Here is a 19,066-nt window from a genome sequence, read left to right as displayed (position 1 = left end):
GTTCTGTAGCAGGTCTGCACAATAAATATAATTTTAATCTGAAATCATAACTTTGGTTTCCCACAATGAAATGAATACGATCAAGTGATAATGAAAAAATGCTTGCTCTGCCAACAAAACAAGCTGTGTGGTGCAGTAAGCTTCATGTTTTCTGGATTAGTCTGTAAGAGCAACACTCCATTAAAAGACGGAAAGACAACAAAACTCAAACATGTGACAGCAGAAGGTGAAGAGTTCGTCCCTCGGTGCAGATCATCATCATACTCTGGATATTCTGCAAGTGATGTGACTCAAGAACAAATCTTATGCAAAGAGCGATAGAGAGTTTTCCTTTAAACAACAACTCAAAAAACACAATACAGAGACACAACAAAATCATGATAAAAATAACAACAATCATGCAGAACAACACAAATTGGAAGTCAGCAAAGATGACTGTTAAAAAAAACCACAACTTCAGTTAAGCAATAACAGGGCAGAAAGTTTGATTCTGCCTTGTAAAGTGACATTTATTTTTTTTTTACATCCTTTTGATCGCCATTAAACCATTTATTGATCCATAAACAGAGCCAATGTCATCCTGGAGGAGACCACATGTTTAATCGCGTGAGGCAAATCAGGCAATCATTCCAATCAGCATTAGTATTGATTGCAGTGACCCTTAGCTCCAAGGTGACAAGATTACTCAAAAGCAACAACAGAGCCTCCTGATACTCTCACTGTGGGAGCTCAAGAGTTCAGGACTTTGGACCAGCACACTCACAAAGTTAAACCATGCTGGAGTAGTGAAAACTAAGACCATTCATCCCCACTAAAGAAAAACTGAGGTGCAAACCAAAGCTGTGGCTCAAAGATTAACGAACGAATGAATCTGTGGTCCAAAACCCTGAGGTAAGTACTTAAACAGAGGCAGAAACTCATAAACCAATCTACAAATTAAATGGTGGCCCAAAACCTGAAGTAATGAGGTTGTACAAAGGAATAAATAAAACTGTGGCACAAATATCAGGATACAAATTGCAGTCATGGCTCAAAAAACCGTGCTTCATGGGAAACTATTAAGCTGCTGTTGCCCAGGACACGAGAGATGTTCAGGAAGACCTCCTCCTACAAGTGCAGATTCTTCATGATGCTTTCCACCAGGTCAGCCATGGATATACCGATAGTGAGCTTGATAACCAGAAGGACTTGGAAACTGAGTTACTAAGAGTAACTCCCGAGTGGGAAGAGAAACTCTGGCATTAACTCAAACAGTGGCCCCTGAAACGCGATCAGAAACGTCTTTACAGGCAGTACAGCCACGTGCTCACTTTACATCATATTTCTGCTCCTCTACTATTGAGAGTCAAAAAGGTTAATCCAGCTGCTCCAGTCTGACACAAACACACCATCAGTCTCAGGACAGTCACCCACACACAAAGGAACAATAAAGCCAGACAAATAACACACACAACGTAAACATAATTAAGCCATCATCAGTAACCTTGGTGTCACTCGGGTTTAAAGCTAACACTGTTTGGATAAAACGGAGATGTTTAATTCAAGGCAAGCTATTAAGCTGGCAGCTGGAAAAATACCAGCAGCGGACATTTGATCTTAAATCTACCCATGAGTGATTAAAAGGATGCTGCACACCAGCTGCGCAATGACGTCTGAGGCGCTGAGGCTAAACTACACCTGCAATGTCGGGACTTCCAGGTTAGCAGCGCAGCTAACGGAACCAAAACATAGCGCTAAAACGTCTTTTACTCACCAAAAGCAGCGGCCCTACTGGAACATTTCCCACTAACAGTGGGGCTGAGTGGTAAACGGTTCCCTCTGTGGAAAATAAAATGCAGAAATACCCGTTTCTTGACTCGTTTCGTCTGTTTCTCCTAAAGACGCTCAGAGGTGCTCGGTCAGCTGACCATAGGACGACCGAGGAGCCGCATCCGGTAAACGGATACAAAATAAAACAAAATGCGCAGGGAATTCGTTATAAGTTGTAGCTCCTAAAATGCAGAAATCCACAAAAATCAGCGGAAAACTACAACCGGATGAATAAATAAAATACAATGAAATGGCTGGATGTGATATCATCGTGCCACACCTAAAAACAAAATTTCAAAGAAACACTTTTTTTAAATAACTAAAATAATGAAAAGTTTGACAGCGATATGGAGCCTTAAATACAACAACACAGCAAAATGATAGTAATAATTAAAATACCACTAAATTATAGTGAATAATGTATTTAGTTTCAATCTCAGTTTAATTTGTAGATATTATATACAATACAATACAATAGCTCTTGAATTTAACTGGAACTAACTACAACGCCGTAAATAAAACTAAAATAACAATAAAAGCAGATTTTTAAAAAAAAAAGTATGACTCTTGTCTATCGCCTTGATGCGATCGGTTAAAATAAGCTTTACTTTGAAATTTTGCTCGCTTTTGAAATGAAACCGAAAACTTCCGGTATTCTCGGGGTTTTGTAATTTTTTTCCATAAAACGACCATCAACTTTATTTATTTTAGTGTTTTATGTGGTGTTTTCTCGCTTGGAATTTCCTTTAAATAGTCCTACAAAATTAAACGCCTGTTTTTGTTGTTGTTGTTTTTTGTTTGTTTGTTTTATTTTGGGGGGGTGGAGGGGGGCGTTGTTCGTTTGTGTAAGTCTCATCACATTTTTCATTTAAGTTTGGAATTTTTGTTTTTGTCTTTTTAAGCTAACCGGAAGTCGTTGTATTTGTTGTTGTTGTTGGCGCCAGCTGTAAAGCTTGACTTCCGGTAGTTTTGTCGTAGGGGGTCTACACGTGTTGGTGGACTCACTGAGCATTTGGGGACATTTTATTGTCTACGTGGTCTCTTTTGGACTCCCGTGTGTTTATGTATGATCGTGTTTAGCACCTCTGAGCGGGTGTCAAGATGCTCAGACGGAAATAAATAGAAACACGCGCTCGCTGCCGGCGGCGGGATAGCTAACGTTAGCTGAACATGCCCGAACTTGTTCTTCAACACGGACAGAGAGACAGACAGGCATCGTGGACACCGGAAAACCCGACTGCAGTTTGAATGATTTAACAGCAAACAAACATGGATTACCAGTTCCCCCAGGAGCTTTTTCCATCGTTTTATAACTGCGGGCCGCCGAATTTGGTGCAGAAACACAATGCTGGAGGCTGGGGCAGCTACGACCGGGTCAAACCTCAGGTGGGTCCCACGTGGATAATTCCGTGACTCCAGATCTGTCCGCATTCCTGCGGGGAAAATAATTATAACTTTGCTTATATGATAATTCAAGGGGTAAAATATACTAGATCATAGCAATATTTATGTTTAAGGTCTTTAAACTGAGGTTAAGTTATCACAGTAATGTGTGTGACAAATTCTCCTGTTAATGTCTTTGTTTATTTTTATTTATTTTTTTATTTATCGGCAACCATGTGGTTTACACCTACCGAGTTACAGAACTGTTACGGCCCCTTTCTGGTTTAAACTACAACTTAAGATATTTTTAAGTATATTTCTTTCTCTTTTTTTGTAACCCAGCAGGTGGCTTGACTGTAACTGTGGGGGTGTTAAATGTTAGGCTCCAACTTTATTCGTGTTGGATGTGGTTGCGCTTTCAGGTTGGTTCTGGTCCTCTCTCCACCTGGACTTTCACATCCAGGCATCAGGTCGGAGGGGAGCTGTGGCGTCAAGTCGAGCCTGTGCCGGTCCCCCTCCTGGCTCCTAAACAAGGTCAGTCTTCAGTCAGCAGATCCTCCTCTGGTTCAGACTCCTTAATAAACTGTAGTGACAGCTGTCATAGCTCAGGACCAGATTTTAACATCTAAGGAAAGATAAAGCGTGTGCCCAGAATATAGAGCAGTTTTTCTCTTTCAGATACTCTTCACTTCAATTGAATGTGTTTTTCCACATATATGTAAGTTAATTTTAACTTTTTTTAGCTATTCTTTCGCCTTTGACGCCTCCGGATCCAATGAACTTCACAGAGCATGTAAGTGAGCCATAAAATCACAAAGAGACAAAATTTTATTTTGTTTGTTTTTGGTTTGGTTTTATTTTTAAGTTGTCTATTTTTTGTTTCATATATTTTTTCCAGTTTAACAAACTGAATTTTCTGGGCAGTGAAGAACTGTTTAATTTCTAATCAGCATTAAAGGGAACAAACAGTCCCAGATGACTCGTGTTAACAAACACTCATCTTTTCTTTGTGTTTAGATGAATAATTTTTTCATGGATCACTCCCTGGACGCCTTCGGCTGCATGAGCAACGTTCTGTCAGAACACTTCTCCTTTAAGCTAAAAGGGCAAAAAGAGGTGGGTGTCGTCACAATGGGGTTAAATTACTTCAGATGTGATCAAAATCACACCCTAATTTTATGGACATTTAATGTGGTGTCGCATTTGAGCATTTAATTATTTATTTTATCAGCCCAAAAGAACACAGTGAACAAATTATGACTCTTCCTTTGAAAAGGTAGTTGCTGTTTTCCTTGCCGCTGATTGAGTGGATATCATTCAGCTTGATTTGTGTTTATACACACTCCAAAACCACAATCTTGGGCTGCAGTTGACAAAGCTGTGACCCCCAATGAGGTGGAGGGCCACTCCATCCAGATCCTGCAGCAGGTAGAGTTCATGCAGTTGGCGAACTCACTGAGGCTGTGGAGCAGAATATGGACTACCAGCTGCAGTACAGGATGAATGATTCACTGAAGAAGATGGATGATTTGGCAAATTTAATACAGCACAAATAGAACCTTAATGTAAAGGGCAGTTTAGTTTCAAATTATTTGCATTGTTTGGCTCCAAATATTAATCGGGTCTTTAAGATATTTAACAGAAGCAACCAAAAGCTACACTTTAACAGAGTGCCAGAAGACAGAGGTGAAAGAGGTTTACAGCATTTTTGGGACTGATGCCATTTACAGCAGAAGACAGGTGAAAAAGAGGAAATGCACAAAGGCCCAGAAATCAACATCCAGTGAAATGTAAACAAACTGGAGCCACAGACTTAAAATGTTTGTTTTCTGGTCCTAATGTTCTAAGAATAAAATTATTGCTTGGAGCCAGATACCATGCACACCTTTCTCGACTCTTTAAGTCATTGCCAAAATTGATCCACTCAGTCAGGATGTATTCGTTAGCAAGCATCATTGTTACTATAGCCCAGTTGGTTTCTGGGCTATAGTAACAATGCAGCTTTTATGGTGTTGATTACAGTGCTTTGTATATAAACACAGAAGAAAGCTGTGCAGTCGTTGGTCATCAGATTTCTGTTTGATTGCAGAAATATTTTAAGGATGCAGTGAGGATGGGGAGGGTGACCTACTTCCTGGATTTGCTGAAGGTTAAAATGTGAGTTGAGTTGATTGGTTGAAATTCCTGGATGTCGAAGCTTTGTTTTAGTTTTATTTTAAACACGTTTACCCCTCCCCACGCAGGTGCGAGCAGAAGTATCCCTGCCGGAAGCTGGCCCGGCACAGCTGCCAGCTGTATGACGTGGTGCACTCCATCCCTCCAGAGCTGCTCGGCTCACTGCTGTACGATGAGCTGGCGGAGCAGAGGGACCGCCTGCTGTTCTCCGAAGGCACCACAGGGGGTGCTCTGAGTTTTGTTCCCTTTTCACAGAGTGATGGTGGCTCTCAGCATGGCTGCCTCCTCTATCCTGGAAACCCTGCACTGAATACCCTCAGTATCCTTGAGTTTGGATTTAGGAAGCTTCTAAAGCAGCACTGTCAGAAATATTTTAGGTCCACAATGATCTTAAAACCATTAAAAAAAATTCTTTCACTTTTAAAGTACTCACTGGGTCAAAGCCAGGATTTCACATAACCATGGCTGCAGCTATCATTGGATAAAATGCTTCTTGCCCTTAACACAGTACCTGCAGACTTTCACAAGGTGGAGCTGCAGCACCACAGAGGCAGTCCTTTCTGTGTGGATACCAGCAGCAAACCGTTCAGCTTCCCACTTAGAGGCCCCGTCAGACAGATCAGCACCGCCTCGCTGTTTGGCGAATGTGAGAGCAACTGTGGGGAATATTTGGAGATGACTTCAGGAGCATGGAGGCATTTTTAAAGATGTTTGTTTGTTTGTTTTGCAGGTTGTGTGGCTGTGCGGTCGGATTACCTTTGTGGTGTTTGGAGGTTCAGTGAGAGAAATGAGCCACAGGCACTCCAGGTGGTCAGCACGTCGGAGGTCACGACCTGCATCAGCGCCAGGTTGGTGACAGTTCAAAGAGTGAAGTTGATGAGATGGATCTTTTTTGTGTGTGTATGGGGGCGCATGTGAGGCTAATCATCTCTGCTCTGTGCTGCCAGTCCTCATGTTTTAGGTGAAGTTCTGGTGGCGAGCGAGAGCGGAGCCGCAAACCTGTGGACGGTGGGGAAAGGGTGAGGAAGTCAATGCATTCCGCTCAGAGATGACAATGTTTAAAGGGAAGCGCAAACTAAAATTGACCCTCTGACCAATCAGGATGCAGAAGGTGCGACATGAGGACAGCAACCTGTACTTCAATGCCAAGTCTCCATGGAGATGGTGCGAGTTCACGGCCCACCCGAGAGTGGTGCTGTATGCGGACAGGACGGGGGTGGACCTAACAGACATCAGGGTGAGTCAGGAGGCTGGTTAACGTTGGCGATTTTGCTTCTGTACTCCACCCCAGTGGATTTTAAATCAAATGACTCCTCTAACATCTTCTTCTTCTTTCATTTCACCATCTCTCCTCCTCCTCGCCCTCATCTTCTGTCCCTCCAGGTGAGTCCGGCCTCCTGCCACACTCTGTTTCGTATCAGCAGCACCGCTGATTGTCGGAGCGGAGAGAGACTTGTCCTGTCCAGGTATCTAGGAGACTCCCACTCCTTCCACCACCTAATCACCACTCAGGTACGCCCAGCATCACTTAAGATTTACAGGAAGTAACAAATCAGCTAAAACGTTAACGGTTCCACTTCACCTTCCTCTCTCTCACTTTTTGTCAGTACTCGGCCTACATCATGGACGAGCGCTTCCCATGCGTCCCAATGCTCAAATGGGATCACATGATGACGTCTCCACCTATTTTCTGTCACATTGTTCCTGGCTGCGCCTCGTCAGGCTTGTCAGCTGGCGAAGCAACCACTAAGGTCCTGCTCAGCTCCCAGAGTTCTCAAGAAATGATGATGCTGCAGTATGCAGGTGAGCCACCAGGGGGCAGCATGGTTTAGTTACTTTCATATATATATTTATATATAGATATATGGTTAGATAGATATAGATAGATAGATATATGGATTGAACATAAAAGTGAAACTGTGTGTTCAGGAGGCAGAGGGGACACCTGTTTCAGTCGAGGTCCTCCTCAGGCTCTGCTCAGGCCCAGAGACAGTCTGAAACACCTCCCAGTCCAGATCCCTCACCGCTTGGACGTTGCAACAAACAGACTGTCCTCATATGCCGCAGGTGAGAAAATGATGCTACAGTTTACGTGAACTATCAGTTACAAATTAATTTAGCAGGAACCTTTAAAGTCTTAAATTTTTATAGGTTTTGATTAGATGTACCTGTAGCCCAGTCACAGTCACATAATCATAATGTGGCATTAGCCATCATCTGAAATACGCTACGTGTAGTTTTGGTTCATCTAATGTAGTTAAATAAGGTCTAACTGAACTTAACACAGTTCCCATGAGTTATTAAAGCCTTCACTTTTAGTTTCTAAGTTTTAGTCATGAATGTTAGAAAAACGTATAAGATACATTAGCTCAGTTAATGCAGGCTCCATATTTGATCTATTAAAACAATCAAGGAGGAGGTGGAAGTTTTTTAACCCGTGTCACACATCAAGCTTTAATGTTCTGGTGGTTAAAGTAGAAGATAGATGGATAATAACAGTTTCTGAGTTTGCAGAGGTTAACTGGGTTGTTTGTTTCCAGGTCTCACTTGCATCCAGAAGGCAGCAGAAGGTGGAGGTGGTGGCGAGGAGTGCATGTGTGTCCTCCAGCTGACGGAGGCAGGAGATATTTTCTATCAGATCCTGGAGCACAAGCAGCCGGACACCGACGAGTCACAACCTCGAGCTGAGGAGGGTGATCTGAAGCCTCGGCAACAAATTCGTCCAGGAATGACAACATGGGCAAGGAAAACAGCTGACAGCCTTCCACCTGATTCTCAGCTGATCATCTCCGAGACATCGAGTGACGAAGACATCGTTGGGCCCACACAGGGTCCATCGAGGATTGTACCTGAAACACCGGAAAGAGGACGGCAACCATCCAGCTTCTCTGAGGATTCAGAGTCAGAGATGAACCGAAACCGAAGGCGGATGCAGCTGCAGGTTGTTGTCAATGATGATTCAGGGGCGGAGGAAGAAATTGGATTTGACGTCTGTGTGAATGATAAAGCTGTTGAAGTGGAGGAAATTGTCAGTGGTGCATCTCGGAGAAAGACTCCAGTAAAGCTGAGTAGTGGTGCTCTCGTCACATGGAAACATTGGCTCCAGAAACTGATGCAAAAAACCTATGAAAATAAGCACCGCTCACACCTCTTGCAGCACTTCAAAGCCAACACTCAAGGTCTGCTTTGTATTCCTGAAGGCGATCAAGGCACTTCACGGCAGGATAAGTGCATGCAAAGCCTGAGGAAGGAGCTGAGGTCGGGCATGTCCAGACGGTCACTGCTGGTTCACAGCATGGTCTCCACCTCTCTCAGGCCTCCACATGTAGTACCCTTACCAAACCAGTTTAACACGAATGTCTGGACAGATCCACTCAGTCACCGACTGACCCTCTCCTGGCAGGGTGAGGAGGCATGGCAGAAGTGGTGGAAGGACCAGCTGGGCTTCACCAAGGAGGCAAAGGTGCAGGCTCTGCGAAGGAGGAGGAGGAAAGAAAAAGAGGCGAAGAAAGCCACTGGACGTCGATTGAATCTGAGCGCTAGCTTTACCTCATCTGTCAGCTACCAGTCGGCGCTGGATGACCTCTCTGACTCTGCGGGCTGGTCCTCCGGAGTCAGCCAGGCGGCGTGGTCAGACACAGAGGACAGAGGGAGGCTGTCACAGTTCTTAAGTATGTCGGAGGGTGAGACTTCGAGGGCTGCGACGCCTTCCACCGTTCTAAATGACACTCCAACAGCAACTCCAACTCCCACCCCGACCGCCACACCACAACGTGATAAACGTAGCAACCCTCAGCAAACCCCCAGCAGGACCACCACCCTTCCTCAGACCCAGACACTCGGACTGTACTCCACACCAGCCAGTCAGAGGAGGAGCAAACGACCAGCAGACGACTACCTCGAATCTCTGTTCGCGCCACAGGTAGTAACATGTCTTAGATCAGATGATTTAAAATGCTCACATACAGAAAGTGGGATTTATTTTATACTTTTACTAATTAATTAATTTTCTTCATATATCATAAAGAATAGAAACCTGAAAAATAAAAATTGGTGTGAATGTTATTGTTTGTATAACAGGACCTAGATAGAATATGTGTACTTGATTTAATTAAATGAAAAATTGGCAGGATTCATTTCATCTAACAGATTATTTTATGACCGTTTGGTGGCTAAAGGTAACCACTGGCAGCCAAAGTACAATACTGTCTCATGCAAAAATCTTTTAATCTTATTTTCAAAGTACCTGGCAGCTTAAACATAGTGTGTTAGCTTGGCTGACTGTTCTTCATTCTTTCTCACCTGAAGAGAAGGGTTTCTGGGCTTCGTTTTAGGACCACTGCTGTTCTTTATATAATGTATTTTTTTATGCTAACTTGATACCACCCACCCCCAGTACATATACCGTAGGGCATATATCTTAAATCTAAAGGCATGGATAATAAATGCCCTTTTGTGACCTGTATGCTCGCATTAACTGGCTGATGTTTCCAGGATGATCCTTCGCAGAGCCATTACTTGGATGAGGGGAGCTCCACAAATCCATTCTTGGCCTCATCTCAGCTCCGCAGCTCCCAGTCCATCCCTCTCCGAAATTACAGTGTGGATTTGACCAGAATGAATTTCGACTCGCCGGGCTCCTCTCAGTCTAAGTCTCAGTCCTACTCTCAGTCCCAGAGTTCACAGGGTCGACTGTCACAGGCATCGCAACCAAAGAAGAAGTCTCGAATGGGATTTTGAAATGTTTACTCAGTCTGGGAATGTATTGTTTGGGATTTTGGGATTACGCTTCCTGGATTTGCTACACTGGAATGAAATTAGAAAACTTGGACACTGGATCTAAGCTAATCAAGGAGGATCACCTGTGTGACGTCTGGAGGAGTCACTGCAGACTGTTTGGTAGGACTGAATGGAATTTATTACCTCAGTTGTGTATGTGTGTGTGTCTGTGCGTGTGTGTGCATGCACGCAACTGACTGAGCTCATGGTCCTGTTTTATTTATGTGACTTTTTGTGATAAAAGCGGGTCAACATGCAGGATTAATTAAAGCTGTAGAGAATAATGGTGATAATTAACTTGAGAGGGCTGGTACCCAAATTATGCTAGGGTGTTATAACTATAAAGTCTAGATAAAGCTAAAGAGCCTTTAACGTATCAATAATTTCCATAAAAATGATTAAAAAGATACCAGAAGTTGGTTTACCCAAACGTATTTCAGAAAGTCTTTGGCCTACGAAGATGATTCTGTGAAGACTATATTACTGTACCAGACAGCTGTCATCCAACTTTCACATATTTAATACCAAAACCATTCCTGAAGGTCATAATGAACACACCCACAAACAGCCGCCTCTCATCAACTGTCTACTGTGTGGTTAAATGTACATTATTTAAAAAGCTGTTTGTCTCACTCATTTTGCCAAATTTATGTTTCTGAGACTTTTCTACATCTAAGCAGAATTTAACTTATTTTCTCAATAAAACCACCACTAACGTGAACAAAAATCTCAACTTCTCTTTTAAAGGGAAACAAGGGCAGAAACTTAAAAGACAATGGAAACGCTGTTAATATTTAGATGAGCTGCACTACTTATCATTCTTGATTATTTGTCAGATGATTCATCTCCTTCCATAAAGGACGATCCAGTGTATCTTCTATGAAAGGAGGTAGTAAAGGAAGCACAGAGGCACCTTTCCTTTATTTAGAGAGAGCTTCTTTTGTGGCTGTCGGGCAGAAACTTCCAGGTCTTGTTAGTCAGTCGGGAAATTTTCTAAGAAAACTGACTTTTGGTGGCGAACGACTGATTTTGATGAACATTTGGTTGTAAATTGGGTGGCCAAGTTAAAAAAGCTGGAGAAAGGTGTTGTTTGTTTGTTTGGTTTTTGTTTGTTTTTTTTTTGGGGGGGGGGGGGGGGGGGGTTGTCCAGCTTTACTGGAGTCAACGCACCAAAGTTGCACATGTGGCTCTTAAATGTGTTTTAAATTCTTGGATGTGCACGAGTGCTGTGCCTGTAGAGAAATGAGCTGCGTTCAGGTTTGATTGATGGAGTTGTTTTTGCTTGCAGACATGATTTAAAGGGAAAAAACAGAGAGTAGATGTTTAAAAATAATATTTTTATAAGATTATTCTTTTCTTCTTTTTTTTTTTTTTTAGTACAGGTGACAAAAACAAAGAATAACTTAATATCTACAAAAAATTATAAACTATTTTTTTGTACAGCATTTACACTTTTACACATTTTTGTATGAACATTTTTGACATTTTTCAACTTTTTTTTGACACTTGGTCACTATTATTTAGTTTCATACAACAATCTCTGAACAGTTTCAAACACCACAGACGACATTCCTTTTGTTTTTAAGCTACATCCTAACATTGGCAACTTCAAATTTAAATCAGAGTCATACTTTCAAACACATCCATAAACACACGATCGTTAAATGTTTTTCCAACCTCCACTTCCATTTAACACCTGAAATTACATTTAAAAATAATAATAATAATAAAACTGTGCAAATTAAACTGAAACAGAAGACCGGAGCAGCGCGGTCGGAAAGTTTCCAGTTTGATCTGGAGAACATGTCACTGATACATCTTTAGGTTGCTCTCATTTACTTTAAAGTCCTGATTCATCACATGAGATTCGACTAAAAGAAAAATTGCGACCACTGCTGCTTTCAGCCTCTGTACGCCAGAGAAACGCCTCCTACTCCTTAAAACAGTCTTGGATTAATAACAGTCAAAAGACATACTCAAAAACAAACGCCACGTTTTGGCAAATTACTCTTCCAGCCTGATCTGACATTTTAGCGACCATCATGTGTCTGCTAGCTCAGCACCTTGAAGACCAGGCTGTCCAGAGTTTATCTGCAAAACATCACTTATATCCTTACAAAGAAAAAAAAAGAAGACTTGCATCCTGGAATGTGACATCTCAACATGCACCGACACATCTACAAACTAAATCTATCAAATCTACCTGGAGGATGTCTAACCGCTCAGCTGCCAGTTGTGCTATTCTCCACCAGCACCAGAGCTTATTGAACAATAAATTAAAAGATGGCAGGAGAACGTGGGGGGTGGAAACGGCGAGGCACGGGCGGCAGAGGCTTCAGGCATAGAGGTATTGGCGTTGATTTTGGCGACGGAGGTGAGGAGGGAAGAAGGAACCTTCGGCATCGCTGCCCAGAGAACTGCTGAGAGACTCTTCACCCGAGCTCATCATATCCTCACACGAGTCCTCGCTGTAGACACACAGAGGGAGGTATGAGGTCAGTACAGTCATATGTAGAGGCTTTGGCAAGTTGATACTACCATGGTAGTAACTTCTTGAGTCACGTTAATAGTGGTAGCATCTGACATGTAATACTGTTAGTATCTTGCTAAGCTCTCCTGCTTTGGCGTGTTTTTGAGGTGAATTTGGACTGTTAGTATCTCGTCAATTTCAAGGTGAACAATTAGTGCGTGTGGAGTGGTTGTACCTTACACAGGTATGTTTGGAATGGGAGTATCTTAATTGGGGTTGTTTTGAAGTCTTTGTGTCTGGTTTGGGTGTGTTTTTGTATCCGCAGTAGTCTCTGTGGGCTCAGAAGTCTTACTCTTAATGAGTAAATCTGATTTATCCTTCTCATCACCCTCTAAAAATAGAAAATTAATCTGGTGCATTGGGGTATTTTCACCGAAAAGCTAAATCATGACATTTTTCAAAGTTATTTTAAATCAATCAATTAATCAACCACCATTCATTCTCAATTTAATTGGGGTTTCTTGGCAGTAGAACCAACTGAAGCCAGTTGGAAGCTGCACTAAACCAAAAAAAAAAACAAAAAAAAAAAACACATTAAGTGATAGAAACTGATCTCTTCTAAATCTATTTGGTCATTTCTGATCTTGCTGAGAGGCACTGAGATGGAGATGGGCTGAGCAATGAAAGCAAAACAAACCAGTCAGCTGTTTCAAACTTCCGCATATCACTTAAGACTATCAGCTGATCTCATGTTGTCTGACTCAGCTGACTGAACTGTTAAGGTGTGTAAAGATGTTTGTTGATCGGGAGCTTTGTGTACTCAGCTTGTCCTTAAATACCCGCCCACTGAAACCATGTCTGTTCCTCTTTTCGCTTTCAACACACTGACGTAGAAATAAAAAGGAGCTGTCCTTGATACATAAAGGCGAGGCCACTCTGGCTTCATGTGACGTCATGGAAACAGTTGTGTCAGTGGGATGTGACTGGCTGGGAGATATGAGAGGCCCTGACAAGCTCAGACAGTTTCAACACAGGAGAAACTTCAGCGTTGCCGCTTGTTGCCACAGAAAAGTGTTTACTGCAAATAAAATAAAAGAAACGCACTCTCTCCACTGATTTAAACTTCATTTCATAGATTTTTATGACTTTATCAGCACCAGAAACAGTAAGTGTCCTACTTACACTTGCTCTAGATTACCCTACCATACCCTTGCTCTAGATTACCTGACAGAGACTTTTCAGGGTGTTTCTCTGTGCTGCGTCACTGCAAAGGCTGAAATATTTGGCGTATGTGGTGACACAAAGGGTGTGTTTGGTTCCTTTTTCATTTAGCCTCTGTTTTTGTTGTTGTTGATGGTGGTAGGAGTGTTTGAAAGAAGTGATCAAATCAAACTGAAACTGAAGTCAGTCTGATTGGTTTCTATAGCTTGAAACAAGTCACTAAGACCAAGAAATTCAGGATCGGTTGTGTTTTTGGAGGTGTGACGGCGGTGTTGCTTGGATGTGTTTGGGGTCCTCACCTCTCGCTCTCATCCCAGCAGCCCTCTGGGATGGTGGGCAGTTCGGGGACACTACGGTAGCTGTGCAGGCTCTGGGCGGTCCGCCGTGACACGATCCACTGCAGCTTCCTGTGGTCAGGTTTGCTGCACTCGGGGGAAGCGTAGTCTGACAGGCACTGGGCCACGCATTTGCTCCACAGCACCAGGTCAGCATCAGCAATCTGAAAACAAATAGGGGAACAGATCAGTTTAACTGTCTGCGCTTCGCACTGACAAGACGACGGTGTGTTTAAAACTATCAGGTTAGTTAACACTTAAACAGAAACCTGGTGGTGCTGGTGATTTGCAAGTGTGAGAAAGACAAGAGCTAAAGATCAATGACATCAGCTCCTTTTTAACATGGAGCCATCACAACACGCCAGGTTACATAACTACAGACATCAACATAAAGAAAATATTCTGGACCAGAGCTGGGCTAAGAATAAACACTCTCACGATACACGGCTGCTGCTATTCATAACTCGAGTGCTCACTTCTTCTATTTAAAAACTGGAGTCTCATCTTGAAGCTGCAAGTCCGCAGGCTGTAAGGATAGTTAATAAAGCTGTTCACATTTGCCAAGTAAAAGTCTGCATTAAAATGCCTCCTGTGTGCGGCTGATTCAGGAAAATGCCCACACTAATTCTCTTTTAATGGAGTCATGAGATATCTGCTAATTTAAACTTCTCATTTCCTCTGAAATCCATCTGCTCTGTGTTGTTGACTTTGGTGTAGAAAATCTATTTCTCAGTTTTTTTTCCATGATTTGTACACCTTCCCCTCCCCGGATGAGATGTTGTGTAATGAAGTCATGCACTGTTTAGCAACAGCCTACCTTGAGGTGTCTCTGGATGTGAGAGGCTATTTCCAACATGTCCTCGGACTGAACGGCTTCAATCTCCTGCCTCAGCAGTGCCAACGCAAGGACGGACGGCTGGAAGGAAAAGAAAACAGTTAAACAGGATCAGTGTTTGTCAAGAATAAAATGCATTTATTTGTCCGTTTTTAACAAGGACAGACATGGAATTGTTACCTTTGCTTTGGAGAAGGAGATCCGGCACAGACAGGCTTTGAGCTGAGCCTCCAGCTTCTCCAGGCTGAGCGTAGTCTTCCTGTTAGGACAGACACAAACATGCAATCAGGTTCGGGTCTTTAACAATTCTCAAACACACACAATCATCAGTTTTGTCCACGTTGCTATTATTATTAATAGCAATAAACTGAGAATCGAAAAGGTGGCTCAACATTATCTTTTGACCCAAGCTGAGCAGGTTAAAAACAACACGGCAGGGTTACATAAGAGTAACGTTTTGTTGCCAACAGCAGAAAACAAGCGTTATCAGTGCACTTAAGTCAGACACTACCTGCTGCCCCACATAACAAGACTTTTTGCCAATCGAATGCCGTCCAGACTTTTGAACCCAATCCAGAATCATCAAGCTTCCAAACATCAACTGTAATGGATCATCTATTTGCAGACACAAATCTGAACACATAACCTCGTGTTTGTAAGGGCCTCACCTATCGGTGGAGTGCGATAGCGCGATCTGGTGGTACAGGTGCAGAAAGGTTAAGGCAGTTATGGCTTTGGCCTTGAAGTTGAGCTTCTCGGTGATGATCTTCTCCATCCGTGCGAGGTCGGACACAGTGAACCGGCATTGTCCGATGCGGATGAGCTCGTCGGTGGGCGTCAGGTTGCACTCCTCCTCTGTCACTTTGGCTGCTATATGGAGGCAGCTGAGGCTGATGCAGGACAGGTGCTTGGGCTGGATCTGATGGGAGGAGAGACGACAATTAAGTAAAGAAACCTCTAAAGCTGAAGTGTGCAGTGTCTGCTCCTAGCAGGTGTGAACGTCTCATACCTTCATCATGGCGAGGAATCTGTCCAGCAGGTTAACAGCCAGGACAAACGTCTGCGTGCTGTAACCGAAGAAGCTGGTCAGACTCCACAGATCCTCCACTTTGGCATCTCTGCACTTGGCCGAGATCCGACTGTCACCCTGGAGAATAAAGACACACAGTTGGTTAATTTCACAGTTATTAAGAAGCATGTTAGCGATGCTTAGATCTACAGGTGCCCACCGGCGCTGTGGATTCAATGGCGCTGAGTCCCGTTACTTTGGGGAGATAATGCACTTCCTGCTCACAATTCACCCTCAGCTCCTTCATCAGCTTGAAGGCATCCATGTCTCAGCTGGCACTGCAGGAAGTGATCCGTCTTTTTTAAAAACACAGTACCGACACTGCAAGGAAAGAAAAGTCACAAAGTTTAGTTTTTATGCTGTAACCTTAAACATCGTTGGGATTTGTGTGATCAGTAAGAAAAGGCCAACTTACAGCCTTTGCTGTGAGCTTGTGCTCCTCGGCAGCTACAAGACTGTCATAGTTCAAATAGTTGCAAATCGTAACTGAAACTAAAAGCATTTTTGTAATACACATACATAACAGGATTTCTGCAAACTCTCCGTCACAATGAAGAGCAGAGCAGAAGTGTGGAGTTTCCCCTGAGGTGAGTTTGTTATGACATTTTACAATGTTATGAAATTCACTTCTAACCATGATTTTCTGATTTCTTCTTAAATTTGCTTTTCTCCATTTTGTTTGTTTTTAAAAAAGTGACTTTTAATCACACTTATGCCTCTTAATTATTGAATGATACAAATCTAGATTATATTTTTAAATCCTGTTTGCATCCTGGCAGCTGCCTGATTTACCTGCTGCCTTATCTGGCAGGTTATTCAAAGTCACCAGATGCACAAACTTCTTTCCACAAGGACGTTTGGACTCAGCTCAAATAAGCAAAATCAACAGAGCCTCTGGGCAGTTTTACATTCTACAGCAGCGCCACTCATGCAACAATTAGCTCTTTTCTGTACCTGTAGCTCACGACTTCTTCATGATTCATTTGTTTGCACATTCGTTTGCATTTTAGTTTTGTTCCATATTTAGCATTTTACTTAACTTTTCATTATATTTTAGAGATTTTTGCCATTTAGCAGGGGGTTTATTTACTGCATTCAAACATCTGTAGGTTACCCACCCAAAGAGGGTTTAGCCTTTCCTGACAAAAAAAAAGTCTGTGATCATAAGAAAATATTTTGAACCTTTTTGCTGCATGAATAGACTTGTCGTGAGTATGGCAACAAACTCACTGCCTCAACTATAGAGGGAGGACAGCTGCTAATGAACACATCCCCTCCCCCCCCCAAACACCACATCCCCACCAAGAAAACCATGTTAAGCTACTAAATTCTATTTAATTTCTATTTGAGGAATTATGTGGCACATTGTTTTACTTATTATCCTCTATTAATCTGTTGTTTTATCGTATTATTTGCTCCGTTTTATCAACTTCTTGGGGAAAATAAAATCCAGTTTTACTGTATTTCACACAGAGCAGAAACAAACGCTTTCTAGTCTGTTTTATTGTAGACGCCTGAGTATATCATGAGAATAATGTGAATGAAGAGGACACATTTGAGGTGAAGTCTTTGGAATCGTGTCAGATAATCTGTATCCAGGTTGAGGATCTAAGTTAATCACTCGGTCGTTGCTAAACTGCTACACTGTTACCGTGTTGTCACAGGACTTCACATTTTCGGGTACATTGTTGCTAAACTGTTACGTGACAGCCGTGCACTCTCAGTCTGGGGGTCAGAGCCCAGGGCCCGGCCCATTTCCCTCAGCTGGGCTTCGGTGTCAGATTTCCGCTTGTCTACGTCTTCTCGATCCTCTGACCGAAAAACAAGTACCCCTTTTTCCTGTTATGGCTGTAAATTAACGACCTAAAATACAAATTAAGTTGCCCCACACGTCTAAAAATACTGTTTTTGTCTTTTGGTTTTGTTTTTTGAATTTTTGTAGTTGATGTGGACGGTTAGCCTCCGCTAGCTAAAGGTTTAAATCCTCTGTAGTCGGAGCGGGGGGAGGGGCTTCTGTTTAAAAATGATGAAATATCTTAACTATTTTACTACGGAAACACGATTACACGCAGATATTTAATAATCGAGAACTAGAGCAGAGAGTTGACTTAACAAACCGATTATATGTCATTGCAGTGGTTTGTAAAAGTGAGTTTAACGGAGCTTAGAAAAAAGGAAAACGGGTCCAGATGATACCAGCTACAACAGCGAAGAGAAGCCTCTATGCTGTACGTGCAAACTGAAGCAAAAATATCAATTTTAAGGAAAAGCACACATTAAATGCTTTTAATCTAATGTCAGAACTATAAGATTCACCTATTTGCTATTTTTAAGCGCTTCTGGACGAGTTCCTGTCGACAGTAATAAAAACCTTCAAAAACAAAAAACGACACTTTACTCGCTCAAGTGAACGGTCTAAGTAAAATAAATGCAACTGTGATGTATTTTAAAGGTTTACTCTACCTGTTCCTGTGAGTTAGATCCACATATCTGTCCTGCTGTGGCTTATTTTTCTTCTGCTCTTCTTTCGTCTTTCTCTTTTTCTGTCCTTTGTTGATGTTGAGCAAGCTCACGCCTACTTCTCGACGTCACCCGGCCACAACCAATCAGACCCATCGCTTTACGAACAGCTGTCCTCTTTTTAGGGTGTTAAAGGCACAAATTGCAGCTCGATTCTGGTGTTTTTGTACCACCGTATTAGCATTTTCACCATATTCACACTGGAGATAGATAACCCAGCTTCAATCCACAGATACAGCTCGGAGAAACGGAAACACAGCGTTTGGATCGCGAGAAACAAGCCCACCTAGAGTAACATTACCGTGAGCCAATCAGCAAACCGAAGTTTGCTGCGTTCAAATAGTCCGCCCAAAATGTAATGTTTTGATTGGATCGTGCCTACACAGAGACCTGACGCAATCATAGCATTACGTAGTGCCTTTTTTGGACAGTTTTTTTTTATTCATTGTCTGTGTCAGATGTGAAACCAG

General features: G+C 42.5%; 3 protein-coding genes across 5 annotated transcripts in view; 1 reads left to right on the top strand and 2 right to left on the bottom strand.

The window, feature by feature from the left end:
- The window catches only part of wdr7 (WD repeat domain 7), a 103,720-nt gene extending 101,796 nt beyond the window's left edge, over positions 1-1,924 (bottom strand). For all 3 annotated transcript variants that reach the window (XM_087843488.1, XM_006782092.3, XM_006782093.3), the window contains exon 1: positions 1,754-1,924. The gene's annotated coding sequence lies outside the window, so the exon portion shown is untranslated. The remainder of the gene's footprint in view (positions 1-1,753) is intronic.
- A 769-nt stretch (positions 1,925-2,693) lies between these two features.
- taf1c (TATA-box binding protein associated factor, RNA polymerase I subunit C) lies at positions 2,694-11,139 on the top strand. The gene is made up of 15 exons (XM_006782094.2): positions 2,694-3,195; positions 3,615-3,726; positions 3,936-3,985; positions 4,210-4,308; positions 5,282-5,349; positions 5,436-5,686; positions 5,885-6,013; positions 6,098-6,215; positions 6,315-6,386; positions 6,469-6,604; positions 6,751-6,879; positions 6,975-7,170; positions 7,297-7,434; positions 7,908-9,289; positions 9,862-11,139. The coding sequence occupies exons 1-15, from the start codon at positions 3,079-3,081 to the stop codon at positions 10,105-10,107; spliced, it is 3,243 nt and encodes a 1,080-aa protein (XP_006782157.2). The 5' UTR covers positions 2,694-3,078; the 3' UTR covers positions 10,108-11,139.
- Positions 11,140-11,484: 345 nt separating this feature from the next.
- On the bottom strand, positions 11,485-18,665 carry ccng2 (cyclin G2). Its single transcript, XM_006782095.3, has 8 exons — positions 18,540-18,665; positions 16,237-16,397; positions 16,017-16,154; positions 15,676-15,926; positions 15,188-15,266; positions 14,990-15,088; positions 14,137-14,336; positions 11,485-12,614 (listed from the first exon to the last, which is right to left on the bottom strand). The coding sequence occupies exons 2-8, from the start codon at positions 16,339-16,341 to the stop codon at positions 12,482-12,484; spliced, it is 1,005 nt and encodes a 334-aa protein (XP_006782158.1). The 5' UTR covers positions 16,342-16,397; positions 18,540-18,665; the 3' UTR covers positions 11,485-12,481.
- Between the last annotated feature and the right edge of the window lie 401 nt (positions 18,666-19,066).

The sequence above is a fragment of the Neolamprologus brichardi genome, chromosome 7 (assembly GCF_056152115.1).
Source record: "Neolamprologus brichardi isolate AB-2024 chromosome 7, ASM5615211v1, whole genome shotgun sequence".
In the NCBI taxonomy this organism is placed as follows: domain Eukaryota; kingdom Metazoa; phylum Chordata; class Actinopteri; order Cichliformes; family Cichlidae; genus Neolamprologus; species Neolamprologus brichardi.
Note: the sequence above shows the minus strand (reverse complement) of the source record. Positions and strands in the feature narration are given on the sequence as shown.